The following is a 21,012-nucleotide window of genomic DNA, read 5'->3' as shown; positions in this document are numbered from 1 at the left end:
TAAACAAAGGCTTTGCTAGCAGGTGTCAAACTGAAGGCCCGAGGGTCAGATTCGGCCCGCCACATCATTTTATGTGGTCCGCAATTTTAATCTCATAAGATTACAATTCTTTAGACATGGTCAATATCAGAATACAGTATTGACTTTTTTTGACAGAACACACACACACACAAACTTGTTGTGATGATGTACGGTGACCAGGTTTTCCAAAGGTAAACCACACACTCATTGGGTAGGCATGTGGCCAAAATGGTCCAATTCACAGGAGAGTATCAGCAACGGCAAAAAAAAACAACAAAAAAAACAGGAAGACAACCAGCGAACCTAAAAAGGAACTTATTGCGCTGCGCGGTAGAAAAGTGGCACATGCATCTTTGTCCTTGCTCAACACGACGTGGCGAGAGCCATCACAATTTTCATAAAACAATTTGTTTTGATGTTTTAACATAAAGATGGTTGAGCTTGTTTTTTTTCCTTCCAAATGTAAAAACGATCGTTAAGGATGTTAAAATGAATCTGGAAGGGTTTATTTCTCGTATTTCCTCTGGGAAGATTCAGTTGTGTAACTGTACAGTGTTCTCCCGGGGAAAAGCGAGCTCTGTGCAAGAGGTGAAAATCTGCTCATCTTCAACGCATGCCAAAGCACCCCCTCTTCCATCACTACCCTACTCTGATGTAGTAGTCATAATTACAGTAAATATTTGTATGACCACCCACTCCCCAAAAAATACAACTAAAACAATTTCAAGCTGTAAATTAATGCTACAAATACAAAAAAGAGTAAGCAACCACGTCTTGTGCAAACTAGTTCATTGCTCGCCATTATGATCTTGCGTCGGCACCGTCACAAAAACTCTTATTAGTCATTTCTTGATCCGATTCCAAACCTTGTAGCATCTGCATTGTGTGAACGGGTAATGCCAGCACACATTTTCCCTGTTGGTTTGTGCAGCAGCCGTGTGTGAACCCCATTTCCATTTTCATGACGGTTGCACCTTTTTTTTTTTTTCAAAATAATACTCATACTAAAAAAAATAAATTAAAAAAAAAATGTAATCTGGCAATATAATTAAAAATTATGAAATCGGTACCGCTACCGTGGTTTAATCTGAAATGTCATGGCTATAAATTACAATGCACAGTAAAATCCGTGTTGCAAATTAAAAAAAAAAAAAAAAAATCTCAAAACGCTGATGTGCTAAAAAGAAAAAAAAAACAGTACACATTTTAAATCAGCATTAGAAATACCTTCAGTGACACATAAAGCCATCTCTGATTAAAATTTGCTGTTGACCACTCTAGTTAAGGATAGTCTTGATATTTTATTGTATTTTATTTTATAATGCTCAACAGGAAGTCGAGCGTCATACATTAGAATTCGATCACACCAAGTATGAAAGTGGCATTTTCTTTTTACCCATTAGGTTGGTGGGTGAGCTGGAGCGAGAGGCGGGGTACACTCAGGGCTGGTCGCCGGTCAACAGCTGGGCACATATGGACAAACGTCGCTATGGCAACCCTACGTGAGCAAAAGAAAGCGGCTGCGTCGTTTGTGTGAATGAATCGCGTACGCAACAAGAAACACGAAATATGTCTTCTCGTCCATGCATGCATTCCTACATGACACACTTTGAGTTCAAGCCGTTATTTAAGCTCTCACTCACACGCATTCGCACTTTATCGAAGCACATTCATGAACATACATAGAAAAAGGGAAGCTGCATGTTACGAAACAAAAAAAAGCATCTAACATGTCTCGTACCGAAAACTTTTCTTTTAGTTTGTGCCAGTAGTTTTTTTGTTCTTCAGGGAAGGGGGAAAAAGGGAGTGTGCGCCTGTCACGTTACCATGGTTACAGATAGGTCCTACCTTCCTCCTCTTGTTGGTCCAGCAGTAACAAGGACACAAACCAAAGTGTAAGTGTGACCACTGGATGGGGGAGTGGAAACAAAAGGGTTTTTTTTTTTGTTGTTTTTTTGAAAGGCGCTTATGTCAGTGCACGTGTCTGTAGTCCTGTTGGGCCTAAACGGGAGGAGGAAAAAAGGAGAAATGTGGCTCCGTAGTGACGCTCGCCCCGGGATGGAAAGCGAGAAGCGTTCAAGTTCCGGCTGACGCAAAAGAGACCACCGAGCCCGAGCAGGGTTAGGTGGTCTCTTTGCCCTGGGTGCCGGTGACTGTTTTGATGGAGCTGAGCGTTCGGTTGAACCAGGTCTTCTTGGCCGCCTGGACCTCGTTGAGAGCCAGACCCAGATGGTGCTCCAGGTCCTGATGGCAGAGGAATGGCAGGAAAGTCAGCACGTAGCAACTCACAAAGAGTTTTTCACGTTTAAGGAGATCCACTGTGCTCAGCTTGAACTACTTTAACACTCGCCCAAATTACACGCGAGGCCATTTTTTTTTTTTTTTTTTTTTTAGGCTGCCGAAAGGAAGCGTTTGAGCTACCTGGATCTTGCACTCGGCCTCCACCAGCTGCAGTTTGGTCTGCGCCAGTTCCAGCTCCATTTCCCTCAACTGGTTTTTCAAAGCCTCCTTCTCCTCATCCGTCTCCTCGCTGCCTCCAGGTGGCGGCGCCGCCACGGGCGCCCGAACGCGACCTTCCTTGTTGAAAAGGCTGCTGCATTTGTCGCAGCCCTCCACTTTGGCCTGGAGAGGAGAGAGGACGGTTAAACACAAAACCGCTTCAGTGGACTAAAGGCTGCGGGATAAACGAAGGAACTAGAAGTGTTTTCTTCCTCATATGTTCAAAAAAAGGGGGAAGAAATTGTCACTAAACAAACAATGCATCGTTCTAACTTTGCACAAGAGAACTACCATATTTCTGCGTCGTGGCCAGAGGCATTGATTAACCTATCTGCAGAGAGTCCCGGGCAAATGGGTGTTTGAACAAATGCAAATTTCTTGGGTCACATTTACAAAACTATTCGGTATTTATAGCGAAAGGATCCATTTTAATCTCTGGAATGTAGTCGTTATACTATTTGATCCATCCACAATGTATGCACTGAACGAGCTCTGCCTTTGCGCTCCATTTACTCCTCGTGGCTGAGGTAATCCCCAAGGCACGATGCCGGGTACATACACTTCTCCAAAGTCACGTTCAAGTGCGTGCGTGCGTCCGCGTATGCGTGCATATGCATGTGAAGGGAAAACTCACTCTGATCTTCTCAAGCTCTCCTCGATTGGCCGCCTGTTGCTTCTCCAGCCGCTCGCTCAGCTGGGAGCAGATCTGGAAGGAGATGAGTTGCCCTCAGTGAATTTTCATGTTTTATGAAGATAAAAAACAAGGATATTCATATACTGTAACGTTCAGACTGCAGGATGCAACATTTTTGCCCCATACTTAACCCCCGAGTCTTAAACAAGGATACATACTATTAAATTGCACTTCTGTCCTAAATGATCTTCTCTGTGCTGGCGTTTAGCTTTAGCCTTAGTTTGAAACCTTATGCCACAATTTGGTCAAATTCATTCCCCCCCGAAATGTATCCAATTGGTCCATCAAGTGTAGAATATCGTCAAAAGATGGTGCTTAAAATCAAGGGGGCTCAGAGGGCACTCTTGCAGGTAAACGCCCCTCTTTTTGTATCCTGCGCCTGAATCTCACACCCGAAGCATGACAAGGGAAACAACATCGTGCAAGTAGAGAGCGCAACGTAATACAAGTTATCCCAAGTCAAACGTGAGCTCTTCCAGCCTCTGGTCAACAAGAGCATTCTCGTTTCTCATCCACAGCGTCTCTTCTTATCCTCCCCGCAGCAGATAGTCATCATAGTCCTCCTACGGGCCTTTTTTATCTCTTCCTGTTGTCATCTCTTTTCCTTTCAGCTGCCTGTACACTTGCCATCGACCTCCCACATCACTACGGGTTTTTTCTTCCCCCACCCCTCCTTGATCTTCCAGCTGCGAAACATTTATTTTTAGATTTGTAAACGTTCTACCTGTTCCGCAAGAGAATGTGCTGGCGTTTATGTGACTCAAAAGCTGGAAATTATTCCAATGTACAGAATTGAGAATATATTGTCAACATGTTTAAAGCAATGTGATCTAAAAATGAAACCCCAAGTTAAAGAATTTGAAATCATTTGGATGCGTCACTGGTTGGTAATAAGGTAGGTGTGCAACCCCAATTCTTTTTCTAGGCACCAATGCAGGTATTGTCAGGTAAAATGGCGCTATAACGTTTTTGAATACTGACAACTTTGCCTCTAAAGATGTCCTCCTCTTGCTATTTCTGTCCGCACACTCAGGCGGGGAGTGACAGAATTGTTGCATAACAGCTCCGCAATGGCAATACGGGAGAAAATGGATCCGCGATGGGGTTTGCATTTCAACATCAAGCGACAGGATGACATCCAGAAAGGATGAAACGGCGCTAGGAGGAGTCGGAATCTGCTCACAGTCATCACAGAGTTCGCCTGAAGGACACGGCGTCTTGATGTTGAGATTTTCTGCACCGCACACACAAACTCACACGCTATGAATTATTTGTGCAGCACAAAGGAAAAAAACACCCAAAAATAAGAGTCATGGGGTCATAGAGAAGATTGGTGAATGTATGGGAAGTGTCAAAGTGTGCCATGTTGAGAATGTTTCATGGCTGTGACTTTGCGACTGAGTTGGCAAAGTCACAGTACTCAGTGGTTTCTGAAAAGTAGTGACTGTGCCCAGTCAGGATGTAGTTAGGTGAAAAAAAAAAAAAAAGGAAATACATGTGTTTGTACAGCTATGATGAACAAGCCGCTAGCTGCGTCGCTAGCTGCTCTGCATATGCGAGCGTCGTCGGTTAAGCAAAGGCGTGCCGTGTTCAGTGTGCTGATTTATGAGCGGCACACTTACACGCCTCGACTTCATTTCCAGCTCAGTTACTAATCACACCAAAGCCACGGGGCACAGCGCGGCGTCAACTAAATGCGGCATTCTTGTAATGATTATGTCACGTTGGCACACAACTCAGCTAGCAGGGGCCGCTGGGCGCAGGATCGATGAAGGCATTTATTGATTATTATTTAAATGACCCGGGCTAGTTGCAATATTTAACACCCCATCGCTCCTCTGAGACCTGCGGGACACGACAGGCTTTTAAGATGAAGGCCTTTCGGAGGAGCTAGCATACAAAACGGGGATCGATTAAATGTGGCGTACCCTCAACAGGCACTTTGGTGTTTCTATTAAGGGTTGAATGATGGTGGAATATAATCAAACTAGGATTTTTCTTACTCAATATTATGATTACGATTCTTTATGCCAAAATACCATTTTTTTTAAAGGTCACGGCCGGACATTTTCAATGTAATTATAGTGAGTTTTCGTTTTGTAGAAAGTAAAGTGTAGTTTAAGATAATTGTCGATATTCTTTCATAGTTATTTCGCTCACGGAAAAGATTTTTTTGTTAACGCGAATAACCTTGAGGCATACCTGCTTGTATTCCCCAATAATGGAGCCGTTCTTCTTAATCTCGGATTCCGATTTGTCCAGCTCTCGTCGGCACATCTCCTTCAGCTGTGGACACACACGACAAACTGTTAGAAGTCAGGCACGAAGGGCAGATGTGAGTGCTCTACCGCCATGAACATGTAAAGGAGACAGAAAACTATTGGCAGGCTCGACAGCAGAGGGCAAAATCACATCCTTTCCGCGAGCGCAATCTTTCTCTTCTGCGACCGCACACTCAGGAAGACACGGGACATTACAGGAGGAGAACAGGGAAGTCACAGGGGGAACGGTGGGAAAGGTGACAGCTCTGTCGTCCTTGCCCCGCCCGCTCTTCAACCCAAGTGACGGAATTCGATGTCAGCCACCAGCGGATGTATTTTGACAGGATTTGACAATAGCAGAGGTCACATGGCCACAACACCACACAGAAAGCTGTGATTTTTTTTTTTTGACATGTTCATTTCATCATCTGTCGCCCGACTGCGTACTTCTAAATCACAGGTGTCAAAGTCGTGGCCCGGGGCCCCGATCCGGCCCAACATGATCCTTTTACGTGGCCCGTGGAAGCAAATCTTGCGTGTCACCTTCCATGATCCTTGCTAAAATCTGAGCCACAATTTCTAGACGTGTCATGCATAATAAATATCGCAGAGACCTGCGCCGACTCTTCCTCCAGTCGTCTCTTCTCATCCTCGGCGTCAACGAGTTTCTGTTTGGTCAGCAGCAGCTCCTTGTTCAGGGCGTCGGCCTTCTCCTCAGCCTGACACACAAAAGTGATTCGGTGGTGCCAGGGTCACGATGTTGATGTCACATGTGACATTAAAAAGAATTTCTAATCATATGGATAAATGCATACACTGTGAAGTATATGTTTGAATTTGATCATATTACCGGATTTAAACTTTTGCTGGCCACAGTGTTTGTTACAGACTAACAATGTGCAACTCGGTTGGTATGAGGTATCGCACGAGTTTTCCAACATCCCACAAAAACCAGAAAACGTCCGCCTTTTCTTTTTCCGACTTACGTTGTCAAGGTCTTTGCGCAGGGCAATCTTGCTGCTGACCAGCTCGTGTGCCAGGTCGTCGTTCTCCTGCTCCAAGCGCATGTTGGCCTCCTGCAAACGACGGTTCTCCCTCTGCAGGTCAACGTCGAGACAAAGATTAAAACAGGGCCGAAAGAGGAAGGGAGGTCAGGGGAGTAAAACAAGGGGCGGGCGTGGCCCAATGCAAGCGGGATACGGGAAGCGAAAGCTGCAAATGAACAGAATAACATTAAAGTGGGAGAGCAAACGGGTATGAAATTTAACTAAGGTGAGAACTTGGTGTAATGTTTAACAGGAGATGACCTGCATGTGCATGGTGAACATAAAAAGTCAAGCACCAGAATAGAGCGGGACTGGAAAAATGGATGTACCAAAATAATTTATGGTTAAAAAAATAAAAATAAAAAGTACAGTGCTGTATATTTTTCAAGCTGACTCCAGCTGATATATTACAGGAAACTGTATGTGACTTATGGCCTGCAATGATGTATTACATTTTGATCACCACCCCATATTTTTTGGACTTTTTTTTAAGCTCTAAAATGTTAAAATGTAGTAGATTGTCAAGTTAACCCTGTTACATAAAAATAAAATAAAATAAATAAAGCAAACGTGCCCTGGCACAGCTCACTGTTAAAATGTAGTCAAAGCAGAGAGTTAATCATAAAGCTTTGATGGAAATTTTGTGGGTGGTGGTGTTTGCTTTGCACGCAGACAAACCTCATATCTCTCGATAGGGGCTTCCTGCTGTTCCTGCTGCTCCCGAATGGTGTGGTACTCCTTCTCAAACTTCTTCAGCTTCTTCTGGCTGATCTGAAGCAGAACAGCAATAGATTTTGTTTCTAACCTATTTAGTTGAGTATTGTCACATGTATGAAAAAAGAAAAACACACACGATTGGAATTTTTAAAGCCGGATTTACACTATCGGGTTCAAATGTGACAGTTCGTCAACGATGGTGCCTAAAATCAAGGTGGCTCAGAGGGCACTCTTGCAGGTAAACAAGGTTTGTCAATATGCATGATGTAAAATCGGGAAATCTTATCAAAGTCAGCAGGCTCCTTGACTGAGTTGGGTCTAAAAATATACAGTATTGGCCAAAGTTACCTTGAATGTCCGAAAGTGGGCCAGATGGTCCAAAATCTGTCATAACACGGCTCTGTGTGCGTGCGGCGTGTCAGCGGATTTCAATTAATTTTAAGTTCAACACTGCCCCCTTCTGGTAATAAAGCAGCAGTGTAGAAATTCTAAGGGAAATAATTTCATCGAAAAATACAATAACGGTGGTTGTAAACAATAATCCAAAGGCGTCTGTTAAAATATGTTTGAGTGGGCATGTAACTGCTTCATGACACGTAGAATATATTCATAAAATATTTTATGACACACAATGTGAGGAAAAATATTGAGCGAGAGTATCAAATATCGTTTGGGGAATGTGCCACAATGCTTCACCGGCCCTCATTTAACCATCCCATTTAACCAGGTATACGGTGTTTACAGTTGATTACGCCTGGGTAAAAGGTCACATTCTAAACTCACCTTCATGCTACAAGCCAGCTCCATCAGCTTCTTGGCATTCTCCTCTGAGCGATACCTTTTGGGAACCGGAACACGAAAAAATTTGAGGGCGCCCTCAAAGTCTGTTTGGATCAGATCATCTTTTGATGTCTAAAAGAAAAAGAAGAAGAAATGGGTGACAATTTTCCTTTCGAAGGAAGACCAGAGCCAAGTACTTCTCATCATCAAGACCAGGAACAGTAGAGCTCAGACTTGCAACCACAATCCTGTCCTCTGATTGTTTGTGCGTTGGGAAATTCCCTCCGAGTGCGCACCGCTTCACTCCGACTCAAAGAGCGTTGTTCAAATGTGCCATTTGGCTATTCAGAGCTCACCAAAAAAAAAAAAAAAAAAGGCGTGTCGTGGCTGCAGTGCGTCAGACAGTACAGATGGAAACAGTTCTAGCACAAGCTGCTGATTGAACATAAATAGAGCGGTCAAACATAAATATGATGCAAATGTCACCTTGAGAAGTGCTAGAGCCACGTTGAAGATCACACTGATGCCCTAAGGATGAAAATAACGGGATCAACTACAAGGTAACGCAATATGATGACAGTATGGGGTGCGGCAACGTGGCGCATCTCACCTCACACAGAAGCAGGTCAATGATATGGAAGACCATGTAGAGAGGGAACTTGGCTGTAAAGAGGGTGAGGAACCACTGGGAGGCATACATGTGAGCTTCCAAACCCACGTTCAGGAAATGGGTGTACAAATCGGGTATATATTCCTGATAAAAACAAAGGGCCAACGGGGTAAAGATATGCAAATTTTTAGCGCCTTATTTAAGTCAGAAGACTGCATACGGCGTGCGTGCGTGCGCACTTAATGTTGGGCCCGTGATCGGAATGAACCGTATACAAAAGGCACCAACCTGCATGAGTCTCTCCAGCTGGAAGAACTTGCAATGCAGATCTTCAAAGTTTTGCTTGAACAGGTCCCTGAGGCCATAGTCAAACATGATCTTGACGAGCACACTGAAGGCTTGCTCCTCCGGCATCTGAGCGACAAACTCCAGATTTTTAGGGGCGCGTCCCGATTTACACCGCATATAGGCTGTCGCGTATAAAGTTGGGTCATAATCAAAGTAGAATGTTTCTCATCTTGAGATCGTTCGAAATTGTGCAGCCCTTTTGTTGCAAGGACGCTGTGATGTGGGTTGACCTCTAGGTGGCAATGTTAGCTAAAGAAACCATTCATTCTGGAACTGCAATTTTATTTTTTCTTTGCACTATTGTTGGAATAAAACATTCGAAATCTTGAAGTTGTATATTCTAGTGGTTGTATTGGTAATGCAACATTTAAAACCATTTCCCCCTTACGACAGTGTCAATTATGTAACACCGAATGGAAAAGTAACAACTGTCAGAGGGTGAAAGAAAGAAAACATAACACAATCGGCTGGTTGCGTAAGTGGAAACACCCCAAAGCAAATGCATTGCTGACGCTCCTTTAGGCATATTGGTAAGGAAAAGTTCCAAAATATTTGTACCATGTCAAGATGGCAATCAAAAAACATAATCCTGCCATTAGAGCAACAAACTGAAAAAACAAGGGTGGTTCTCAAATTTCTTTCCATACAATGCAAATTTTGCGTTTACCCAGTCATCCCAATTAAAAAAAAAAAAAAAAAAAAAAAAAAAAACATTATATACAAAACAAAACAATGACGCTAGTTTACAGAAAAACTAACATAAATGGGGGTCAAACTGACCTCGACGATAATAAAATCTGGATTGAAAACTAGATGAAATATTGAGCTCGGCATTAGCTGTGAAGTCATTGACTTTTGCAGGGCTTATTGACACACCAAATGACTGCAACGCACATGCCGCCCTCCAGTAGATCTCACCAGAAGTTATATGGCACCAAAACATCATGGGAGTCGATATCTGAGACTGATGTCAAAAGAGAACATTAAACAGTTGTTCTCTGTGCTTGAAATTGTTGGACAAGATGACTAAACACTTAACTGGAACTCAGCTGATAAAAGGACTTAAGGCATGTGAAAAAAAAACTAAAAACAACGGAAGAACAGATCCCCTCGGCCCTTCAGTTTGTTAGATAAAAAAAAAAATAATGCATTTTTGCTGGACTGATATGGAAACTCACGTGCAACAGTAGCACAGCAGCCAAGAAGGATTGTCCCTGGCAGTAGCCAATCTCCTCATCATATACAGAGTATGCCTGGAGGGAGGAGACAAAGGCAGTGAACAGAAAGTCATTAAATAGGCTTGACAGTTCATGCAAACGCTGAAAAATGAAATGAAAAAAAATAAATAACTAAAAAATAAATAAAATAAAAAAAGAACGTATGAGTCGAAGTTGTTCTCGTGATTGGAACGAATAACAGATGTTGGTCACCCTTCTTGCACAAACTAAGTTAATAAGTGTGAAAGGCAAAGCCAGTGAAACACAAACTTGGAAAACACGATTAAGCTGGGTCCTTTTGGCAGGGAAAAATGACCACCAAAAAAGTTGCGAAAAAAAAGCCAACTCAATCCCTTGATGCAAGGTGGTTCAAATGACATTTGTACAACTTTGAAGTCCTACTTTTCCTGAAAAATTAGGATCAAATTTCTAATTGAAAAATAAGGTCGGCGAGGGATGTTTTTTTTTTTTTAACCATAATGTGGAATAAGACTCGTGCATAAATACAAAGAGAGTGAGACTCTAAATAAAAGGAGGGAAAAGAATGAACAAAGAGCCACATAAAAGCCACGCTTATTTACATCATATCGCTCAGATAGAGCTTGTTTAAATACTGATTCCAGAGCAGATGGGAGTTCCGCTTTTAGAAGCGCACGGCGACCAAACAATGGTCAGAGTGATGTTGGGAGAGAGAGAGAGAGAGAAAAGGAACCCAGGAGATGGTTCATGGTACCATTGTGACAGCGAGAGAAGACGAAGACAACGGGACAAGAGTTTCGCCAAAACGGTTGGCGGTGGCCTACTGAGCTACAAATGCGAGCAATGAGTCAAGTCGAAGGGACAAAGCGCGGATCAATCCACGAGCGGAGCAAAAGAGAGGCGGTGGCGGTGGGGGTGACTGAATTATTTAAACACACCTGAGGAGGTGCTTAACTGCGTCGAGATGGATGCCCTCGCTCGAGTTAGACATGCATAATGAATGAAATGAAAAATCCGAGCGCAGCAAACCACAGCCGCGTCTCAAGAATATGCACGCGCAAGAAATCCTCATTTCATCGTGAAAAGTGGAGAATGCGTCTTAAGATTTCATTTGATGTGTGCTCGGATCGACGGCGTCAAACTCAGCGAAGGCGTCCCGACTGCGCTATCGAGCTGTTGGCACAATCGTTAGGTTGGACGCCAAGGAAATGCAATCGCCGTGATTTACGAGTCCTACAAGGGTTGGGGGGGTGAAGACACAGACCGTCATTGTTTCTAATCACGAGGCCATCAATTGCCCCTGGAAACAAAGCAAAGAAAAAGGCTGATCTTTAATTACTGGTACGTAGAAAGCATTTTCTAGTAATACGAATTTTACAGAGCATTCACATGATTGTTTTGAGAACAGAACTTCCAAAGTGACACCGGATGACTTCTAAATTCAAAACAATTCTTGATGTTGGTACCAATAATTTGTTTTGGGATTCTGGTAAAAGCATTTAAGTGCCAATGGCAGCGAGTTGAAGTAACCTCTGTCTCTATAAAATTAAATAAAGTAAAACCGCTGACCCCAGAGAGTCCCAACAGGTTGATCGCGATCAACTGGTCGATTACAAAGACACTTGAGGTTGATCGCACGCTGGATGAAAACAAAAACAAAACAAAACCCGAGACGTCGGCGCAATTTCTCCACACACTCTCCTCGGCGTACGGAAGCCACGAATAACAAGGGAATGAGCCCTCTGAAGAGATAACGTAATATTGCCTTTCGCAGACTCATTCATACCGAAGTAAGTGGGACAAAATCCTCAAATGTATTATTTGCAGTGGCTGATGTTGATCCAGGGGGTTGCTCTCATCGCTCGTATTGAAATAAAGCGTATTTAAAAATGAGTCTCCTTCATATAATTGATTAAGATAAGAGGAAAGTTGGTCAGTGAGCCTGCCAAGAGGCCTGCAGCATCATTCGGGCATAGCTGGAAATTTGGGCTAACAACTAACTGCATGTGACAACTGCCTTTTACATACTTCATTCGTCAGGGGAGCAGGACTCAAAAGGATTTTTTTGTTTTGTTTTTTTTGACAGGCTGGAAAAAGCATTGCGCGGTTTATGACGGTCCTCTGACATGAATGGCGTGGGTAAAAATACGCGGTGCAAGAAGACACGCTGACTGTTTTTCACCGGGTGGTTCATTTCCAGCCTATAAGTGTTTTTTTTTTTTTTTCATCTCAATATTCGAATGAGGACTTTACGACTTCATTAGTGAGGCTAGCGAGAGACTCCATCGCATTCTGAGTGACAAATTTAAGAGACGTCGCCACAAAGGGACCCCCCGGTATGGAGCGCAAAACCTCTTCGAAATGTGGGTGAGTGTGTAAATACCTTGCAGATCTTATACAGGGAGTCTTGCCCATCTCCTCCGGTGTCTTTGAAGTAGTCATGAGCCGGGAACGTCCTGTTAATGTCCCGAGTGATGGCACTGTCCTGCGGGGATTCCTAGCAGTGAGATAAAGAGAGGGGTGCGGGGGGGATGGGGGTTGCTGTTATATTTATATATAACATGAAAAAGACTCACCACAAGACATTGAAAGAAATCATTCATGGGGAAAATAACGTCCTGACAGTATCTAGCAAGATGGCGGACATATTAGAGAACTTTTAGCATTCGAAACAATCACCACTTTATTGTTACACTGAGACTGCAACTAACAAAAGGGGTTGGGGGGGGGGGTCTACACAGCATCTACAAGTGTCACACAAGATCTGAGTCTCTGATATGCATCAAGTCATCAGCACCTTGTCATCGAAAGCACTACACCGACATCCAGAGAGGAAGAACTGCCAAATGAAAATACAGCGGGTATAAAAAGCAACACAGGAAGAAAGAACTCGTCCAACCAAAGTCAGCTAATGGCGAACATGAACCGGCATCCGCGTGTTGCTGCCGAGTGTGTTCAACAACTTCCAACCGCGCCCTGAAAAATCACAGCCACAGCTGACACTGTTTGTTGTTTACGGTGTGCGGAAGACTGTGTACCAAGTCGACCATGCACACAGTACGTTGAGCGGACTGTATGTACTGTGTTAAGTTCTTCACATTCTGTCATTCCCGAGCCTGCTTATATCTCCGTTACGACGGCAAAAGCAGATAGTGCAATCACTGTAGTTTAAGCCCAAGGCTATTTGATATCGGTCTAACGGCTCACTCGGCGGCTCAGCTTTGTTAATGATACGTTTTACAAGCGGGACTCCGGCAGTGAGTGTTGTCCATAACACGGATCCGCGGCATCCGAGTGAATGATAAGCTTCCGTGTTTATCCGAGCGCCACTTAGCCGTTCTTATCTCGAGTGCTGAGAGCTTAGACAAAGACCTCTGACATAACGGCCAATTAGCTTCCCTTCTGTCTTTCTGGGGGCACTTGAAGGGAGCCTTGGTATGACGCTAGCGTGAGAGGGCAGTGAAAACAGAACCAGTGTCTCATAGCGGTGGACGGAAGCGCGAGGAACAGCAATAAAGACCATTTGCTTCGTCATGACTCAAGTGCAGTCAATTCACAACCCAAAGAAACCATGCGCAATTGTTGTTACCCCTCTGTTAGTGTAAGAAAAACCTGAAGGGGTCACAGAAATAAATTGAATCTGACAAAAGAAGTAGTCATTAAAAAAATAATATGAACCAATTAAAAAATAACCAATGAAAATCAATATACTGCTTTTGAATTGTGGTTTCACAGATTTTTCCTTGAAACAAACTCATTCAATAGGCCTGGACAAAAATGCAAAAATGACCCTGGACCATTAACATTCTGTTGCGCAACCTTTTGTGGAAATCATAGCAAATGATCTCGATGAGACCTCTGCACCTCCCCTGCAGAAATTTTGGCCCACAATACCTTGATGGTCTTGAGAATTCATTGCAGCCTGCACAAGAGATTCTACACACCATGTCAGATGGAGCAAAGCAGCCCCAGAGCATAACAGATCCTCTTCCATGCTTGACAGAAGGGACAGTGTTCTTTTCTCGGTATGCTTCATTTTTTTGAACATCGAGCTGCTGTGCTTTGCTAAAAAAGTTGTTTATCCTCATCTGTCCATCGCACATTATCTCAGGAGATTTGTGGCTTGTCAACAAGGAATTTGGCAGATTCCAGTCTCATGACCCAATGATTTATTTTCAACAGTGGTGCCCTCCTTGGTCGTATCACTTGGAAGTACACTTTGGCTCAAACGACGATGACTGCTGCAATTTGATGATGTAGCGTGACCTTAGAGTTCACGTTGAATTTCTCAGGAGGTTGCTCTGTGCTCTCGACTTGTCCGTTTTCCTCCTGAGGCCACGTCCAGGCAGACTGGCTAGAAGTGAATGGTTGCTTTTGCTAGAAACGGCTTAGCGAGTTTCAAAGTCTCAAGAAGTCTGGAATAACAGCTCAAAAAGTCAGCTATTTTAGTTAATTAATTTTTATTATTATTTTAAATCACTGGCAGGGTCTGAAACACGAAAAGTCACAAATTTGGCAACACTACGCTGACGCTTGCTTAATCGCATTCCCTGTGTGAAATAGGGTGCAATTTATTTTTATCCTTTGTTGGTGCAAGAATGTCACACGTTACGACTGAAACACTGGTGAAATGTTTTGAAATGGAAATATTGCATGAAAACAGTTTTTTGGGGGGTGTGGGGTTGAAGAGTTCAATTACAGTCATAACGTCAAGCCAATTAATGGTGATTAAAAACTGTGAATGCTGATTTGGTTCGGCTCATCATATTTGATGGGGAACAAAGCAGTATTGGTACTTTGCTTTTTTTATTAATCATGAATGGCTTCATAAAATAAATGCATTGACTTTGGCCTCGGCCACGAATGTCTTTGTAACTTCTTCAACTCCAGAACGATTCAGAGGAACTATGTTCAATCCGTTTTCTCCAGAACGGTCATAGAGCGTGAGCAAGCTGATCTAATTAGTATAGCCAGCGCCGCTGGTTGGACGATGATGAAAAACAAAAACAAAAAAATAAAATAAATAACTGGATTTTATGAGAATGTAATAACAACAAACAAAACCTCAGTTGTTCCCAAAGTTGGTTCTGTCACAACATATGAAAAGAATTATCTGACGATGAGGCTATGATATGGATTTTTGCTTTGCTTTTTTTTAGCACAGCCACATAGATTTGAAGGATTTATTTTTAAAAATAGCATTTCATGGATGGACACCAAATGTAATAAAACAAAAACTTGCCAAATATGGCAAGACCCCACAATGTGTGCGAGGCCGTGTGCTGCATGACTACTGCAATTGTGGGAATAGCGGATCCGCGTTGCGCTTCCGTGGGAAGGTTGCGTATTTAGCCCTCTATTGTTCATGTCCCTGATTTTGCTGGAGTTAACACAATGGCTGACTTGTCACTCTGTTGTTCTTTCTCCGCTCCCCGTTGAAATGCCAAATGAACATACGGCCGGATATTATTGAAACCTCACAATTTCTTCCCCTCGCAGGTTTTTTTTTTCCATTTTCCAACGCGTGTCGTTATTGTGTCTGAATGTTGCTACGCCATGTTTGCAGACTCAACCAAATCATGATCGTCACACCGGAGTTTTTGTGCCAACTTCAACCGCTGTGTCGCGTCAGCCTCGACAAGCGACAGAAGCATCATCCCAAACACAACAAGGTTACAAGACAAGACGACGTAAAGCGCCAAATCGACATCCTGCGCTCTCTTATGGCATCAATCTCGCATCATTCAGTCATCCGCTAAAACGCGCGCCGCCTCATTACCAGAATGCACACTCAGCGCTCCGCATTCTGGTGCCGGTGTGTTACAGTCCATTTACATCATGTTAGGACTTTCTCGGCGACAATCTTAAACTGACACGTTTGCAATTCAGCAAATGATTTAGTTCTGCATGATTGGAAGCTATTACTTTTTTTTTTTTTTTTTTTTAAGACCTGACAAAAGAATTCCATCCACCATATTTGTTAGTCTGTTGTCAAAATGTGTTCCTATCATGGAGAGCGCACAGCATGCGTTTGGAATGTTTTATCATCCGCTGTGATGAGAAAAAAGGTACACAGAGACGTCAAAAAGTACATCGAGATAAAATGACATTTATTTTCTCAGTACAGATGCACAACATGTACAAAGTTACAATACGATATACAGTACACGTAGGTTTGCCGCCTACAGAGAATCATAAAAGTCTTCTGGTATTAGTCACAGGATCTCGTTTCAAATAAAACACACATTTGATTGCTTCTATCTCGACATTCATTTGACTAAACTCGTCCTGGATCAGACCGTGACTTAGAATGGGAAGACTGGACTCTTCTTATCTCAGGGAGTTTTCAAGCGCAAAAAAGTCAGCTGCTCCCAAAAGCTGGGTCATGAGTGTACAATTAGCTCCGTACTGCTGTGTCCTATTTAGATCCTAAAATAAGCACAAAGAAAAACCCAAAACAGATTGGAAGACAGATAAGGAATTGTCTGACTCCAGCCCTGCATGTGTGTTAAAGCGCAGCAATTGATTACGTTTGTACAAGCTCTTTCAAATGTTTCAGAGCCAATTATATTCAGTACTTCGAGTCCTGAATTGTGTCTTAACGCGAAATAATTTAATGAGAGTATCTCTCAAACGGCATTTATTTACAAGGAGCCACGCTGTATGTACAGATTGAGAAATTATTGACAAAATAATGAATCCACTTGCTCCCTGACCAACAAACAACCCATAAAGTAGTGCGCATAAACTTGCCGGCAGCAGCAACACCCGTCACCCGACCTTGAAATTTCTTTTTTTTTTTTTTTTTTTTTTTTTAAAAAAAGAGAAAAAAAAACTTGATAAATTCTGATCACTTCAGTAGATTGCAATCCAGAAAAAACAAGTTACAGTAGAATCGCCTCAATAAAATCTGCCAAGGGAAAGATGCACTTTCATAATAAATACAATTGCAGTTAGAAATGAGGCAGAAGCCATCTTCACAATAACATCGACGCACACATTCAATATGCCATTTCTTGACACTGACAACGCGGTGGACGACACAAGGTAGCAACATGAGCGATTATCGTACTGTATTTGGCACTGCTTCACAAATGACAGCATTTTGTAAGACAACACGTGAATCTATCATGAATTAAGTCATCCTAATTACAAAACTGTACACCCACAAAAACACTTCAAATATCCTCGAGCAATGACAGGCGGAAAAAAAAAAAAACTGCGTTAGCACCCTCGCTTCAATTAACAGTCTTGTTCAGCCGTTGGTCGCGTTCCAGTACACCCGAACCGAGTTGCAGACGCTCCGGTGTGCGAGAAAAAACAACATCATGAAAACATGCCAGCCTGACAAGTCAGCTGTTGAAAAGTACAAACGGTCCCACGTAAAATTGACAGCACCCTGTCTAACAGTCGCGTGTCGACAAAACTCAGCCCTCTAGAAACGGAAGAGTAACGCAAGCCCACTTCAATTTGTATTTCAACGCAAGAATGAATGACTTCAAACGGCGCTTCACAGTTTTGCGGGTCTTCACCAAAAGTGCAGCGCCGCCTCAAATATTTCATCTCCATACCGGTTACCAACTGAAAAATTTTTAAGCACACATCAACTCTCTTTGGTATACAACATAAGGTACTGTACATAAAGCTAAGTTATCTTTTTCCGCGCTTTGTATTCTTACAACGGATCTATTCAGCTTGCTGAATGTGACGTTCCAGCACGTTCCGAAAAGCACAGATGAAGAGATGATGGAAACATACAATACACGCATGCACACAAGAGACGTGCGGGTCTCAGGGGTCACTCTCTTTTCAGGGGAACTTTGGAACCAGAGAGAATGGCCTCTCTGTTTTGTTTTTTCTGTGTGTGTGTGTGTGTGTGTGTGTGTGTGTGTGTGTGTGTGTGTGTGCGTGTGTGTGTGTGTGTGTGTGTGTGTGTGTGTGTGTGTGTGTTGTCCTGTGATGGTCAACGGTTATGTGCAAACGGACAGGTACATTACAGTGATCACAATGCTGAATCGAACTACCGCTGCGCTCGATGGAACAAGGCAGTTCTTCATATTCGGGATGTGGAGTTGACCACAAAATGTAACGTGTTTGCAGGCAAAAGATGTACCAGATAACAGCGGGGTGGGGATAATAATTATGTACCGGTTATCAGCGTACAGTTGGTGTAAAAACATCTGCTCTCTTGTTTTGATTGACACTTACACCGAGTTACACAATAGCCAAGCAATGAAATGAACATACAGCAGAGAAAATTGGAGTGTCAACTGCATTACATGCAACAAGAGAACGGAGTTTAAAAAAAAAATAATAATACTGCAGTGTTTGGAAAACAGTCAAAGCCATTCATTTGAACCCAAGGAATTTCCATCGAGGGCTGAGTATCTTGTCGAAACCGCTAGAAAATTGATAGAAGCCATACGGTCTACCTCGACATTGTTTCTGTTGTGTTTATTCTTCACGGATTACGCGCAGCCAGACGGTGTCATTCACTGATTTGAACATACACTAACTTGACACATAACTCTTATTCTAAGTGCAGCGAAGGGCAAGAACACCTCCCAAGTAGTTCATATATTAAGACTTCAGCTTGCTTCCGACGTAATGTTCTGTTTGCATTCGCGTCGTTTTCTCAACTGACGTACGCTTCATTCATGACAATCCTCAATCCTTGCATTGTGTTGCCTTAACAACAACAAGAAAAACAAAAAAAGAAACAATCCCATCCAACTTTTACGACTGTCCCCTCCCATGGACGAATGACACCTTGTAAGCCTATTTAGCCCAGTTTATCCTTCAGCGGCTCACGCCAGACTCCCCCCAGCTGCCAGGCGTGGCGTGAGCAGAGAGGACGTCTGTGTAACCTCCAAATGTGATGGAAAAAGCAGTGGCACAATCACGCCTCCTTCCATCTCTTCGTGGCAACATTTCATTTTGCAGAGGAGAGACACTTCAGCCGAGCCGTTGAAACGCCAAACGTGGCGCAAAGCTGTCCCCGACGAGGCCACTACACATGACACGTTGTGCCAATTCCTATCTCTCCGTGGCCGGATCCGTACCCTGCCACAGTACATCCCTGGTCGATAGAACCGATGAAAGCCTTTTTGGGTTTCCTGACGCCGAAGCCGCTGCCGCTGCGCTGTAAGCAGTACGAGCAGAGACGCTTGAGGCCCTTCCTGAAGGCGGAGTTGGAGAGGCTGTAGATGAGGCAGTTACAGAAGCTGTTACTGATGGCCAGCCAAGTGGTGAGGAAAGACGCCGCCGGGTGATGGTAGAGTCCACCGCTCTCCAACAGAAAGTAAATGATGTAGGGCAACCAGAGGATGTAGAAAACGCTGGTAATGCGGAACAGTACCATGGCATACCGTTTATCCGGGTATGTGGAACAGGGTTGTTGATAATGCGGGTGTTGATGGTGGTGTTTCTGAGGTTTGAATAAGCCAGGAGAATGCCTTTGGTCCAGCTCGCCACTGTCCTTGGACAAAGATCCCGATGTCAAAGCCGGATCTGGGTGCGGTTGGGGTCGGTAGCGCGCCTGACGTTCGCTGATCTCCCGCGTGTGCTGCTGGCAGATCTTGAAGATGTTGGCGTAAGTGAAGCAGACCGTGAGAGCGGCGGGCGCATAGAGAAGCACGACAATCAAGGTGGTGAAGGCCGGCTGGGTCCTCCACTTGACAGCGCACCACTCCACCACGTCGCCGTGGTAACCGGGCTTCCCCCAACCGAGGAATGACGGCAGAAACACCAGTGCCGAGTACAACCAAATCAGAATGATGCAGCAGCGCACCCGACACGGTGTCACCAGGGCCGCGTAGGTCAGGGGTTGCGTGATGGCGATGTAGCGGTCCACGCTCACGCATGCCAACGACGCCATGGAGACGGACTTCAAAACGGACACCAGGTATCCAAACACCTGGCAGGTGAGTTTGGGGTCAAGACCTTGGAGGTGATGCAATAAGGACAAGGAGGGGAAGAGGCAGCTGACACCCACAAGCAAATCGGCGTACGCCATCGTCTGGATGAAAGCGCTGGTGGTGTGCTGGCTCAGCAAAGGGGCGCAGTGAAAAACAAAAATCACCACCAAGTTGCCTGAAATAATCAGAACGGTGAGGAGAAGGATAATGGAGACTTCGAGCAGGCAGGTGGTGAAGATTTCGGAATAGCTGATCTCAAGCAGGCAAAAGGGAGCAGTGAAGTTCGGCAGGTCAGCAGAGCTCAGGTTCAATGGATCCAGGGTGGAATTCATCATCGTGGGCAGGAGGACGTCTCTCGGGGGCCCTTCGAGGGTAAGGTGAACCGTTGGACTCGTTTGAAACTAACTGCACAGTTTCATTCTACACCAAATGCTCCATGCTTCAATTCCGTAGTTAATCTGCCGCTTCATTTCAAATGCCAAGCGGGATGGAAGGGGAGCCCACTGATTGCACGCTGTTTTGAATTTTAAAAAAAAAACAACAGCAGCAGGCAAAATAACATAAGACGTATCTACTGCTTTCCACAGGCAAAAAGTGTGTCTTTGTAGAAGAAAAAAAATCCAGTCCGGTTTGTCCTCGCCAAGCCTTTGGTACCCCGAATCGCAGAGATGGCTCCAACATCTCCCGCGGAAGGGTCAGAACGAGGAATCCCTCTTATATTTTTGGAGTCCACAGAAACACAAACGCGGGTTCCAGAGAAGAATGAACGCGGTGCAACATGCTGAAGAAACAAAGCAGTCATCAACGATGCTTAGTCCAGCTCTTCCTGGTTCTCGTTCTTTTCCTCTTCCTCTCTTGCCTCTTCTTTACCTTATTTCCACCACAGTTCCGTGTGTGCGGGCTCTTTATCCGCCCCCCTCCCC

The 21,012-nt window shown here is 43.9% G+C and overlaps 2 protein-coding genes across 6 annotated transcripts in view; both read right to left on the bottom strand.

The window, feature by feature from the left end:
* Positions 1-1,792: 1,792 nt before the first annotated feature.
* The window catches only part of rabgap1 (RAB GTPase activating protein 1), a 43,768-nt gene continuing 24,548 nt past the window's right edge, over positions 1,793-21,012 (bottom strand). For all 5 annotated transcript variants that reach the window (XM_019872020.1, XM_019872022.1, XM_019872021.1 and 2 more), the window contains 13 exons: positions 12,556-12,669; positions 10,155-10,229; positions 8,917-9,042; positions 8,629-8,772; positions 8,505-8,546; positions 8,022-8,150; positions 7,200-7,292; positions 6,462-6,572; positions 6,090-6,194; positions 5,417-5,500; positions 3,155-3,226; positions 2,443-2,643; positions 1,793-2,265 (listed from right to left, as the gene is read on the bottom strand). In XM_019872020.1, the coding sequence (XP_019727579.1) occupies positions 2,143-2,265; positions 2,443-2,643; positions 3,155-3,226; positions 5,417-5,500; positions 6,090-6,194; positions 6,462-6,572; positions 7,200-7,292; positions 8,022-8,150; positions 8,505-8,546; positions 8,629-8,772; positions 8,917-9,042; positions 10,155-10,229; positions 12,556-12,669 (1,419 nt within the window). In that variant the 3' untranslated portion in view covers positions 1,793-2,142. The remainder of the gene's footprint in view (positions 2,266-2,442; positions 2,644-3,154; positions 3,227-5,416; positions 5,501-6,089; positions 6,195-6,461; positions 6,573-7,199; positions 7,293-8,021; positions 8,151-8,504; positions 8,547-8,628; positions 8,773-8,916; positions 9,043-10,154; positions 10,230-12,555; positions 12,670-21,012) is intronic.
* On the bottom strand, positions 16,993-21,002 carry LOC109517089 (probable G-protein coupled receptor 21). Its single transcript, XM_019872026.1, has one exon. It carries the CDS (start codon positions 20,422-20,424, stop codon positions 19,183-19,185), a length of 1,242 nt encoding a protein of 413 aa, XP_019727585.1. The 5' UTR covers positions 20,425-21,002; the 3' UTR covers positions 16,993-19,182.

Source organism: Hippocampus comes, unplaced genomic scaffold (assembly GCF_001891065.2).
Source record: "Hippocampus comes isolate QL1 unplaced genomic scaffold, H_comes_QL1_v1.1 scaffold199, whole genome shotgun sequence".
Taxonomy (NCBI): domain Eukaryota; kingdom Metazoa; phylum Chordata; class Actinopteri; order Syngnathiformes; family Syngnathidae; genus Hippocampus; species Hippocampus comes.
This window is presented reverse-complemented; position numbering and strand designations above follow the sequence as displayed.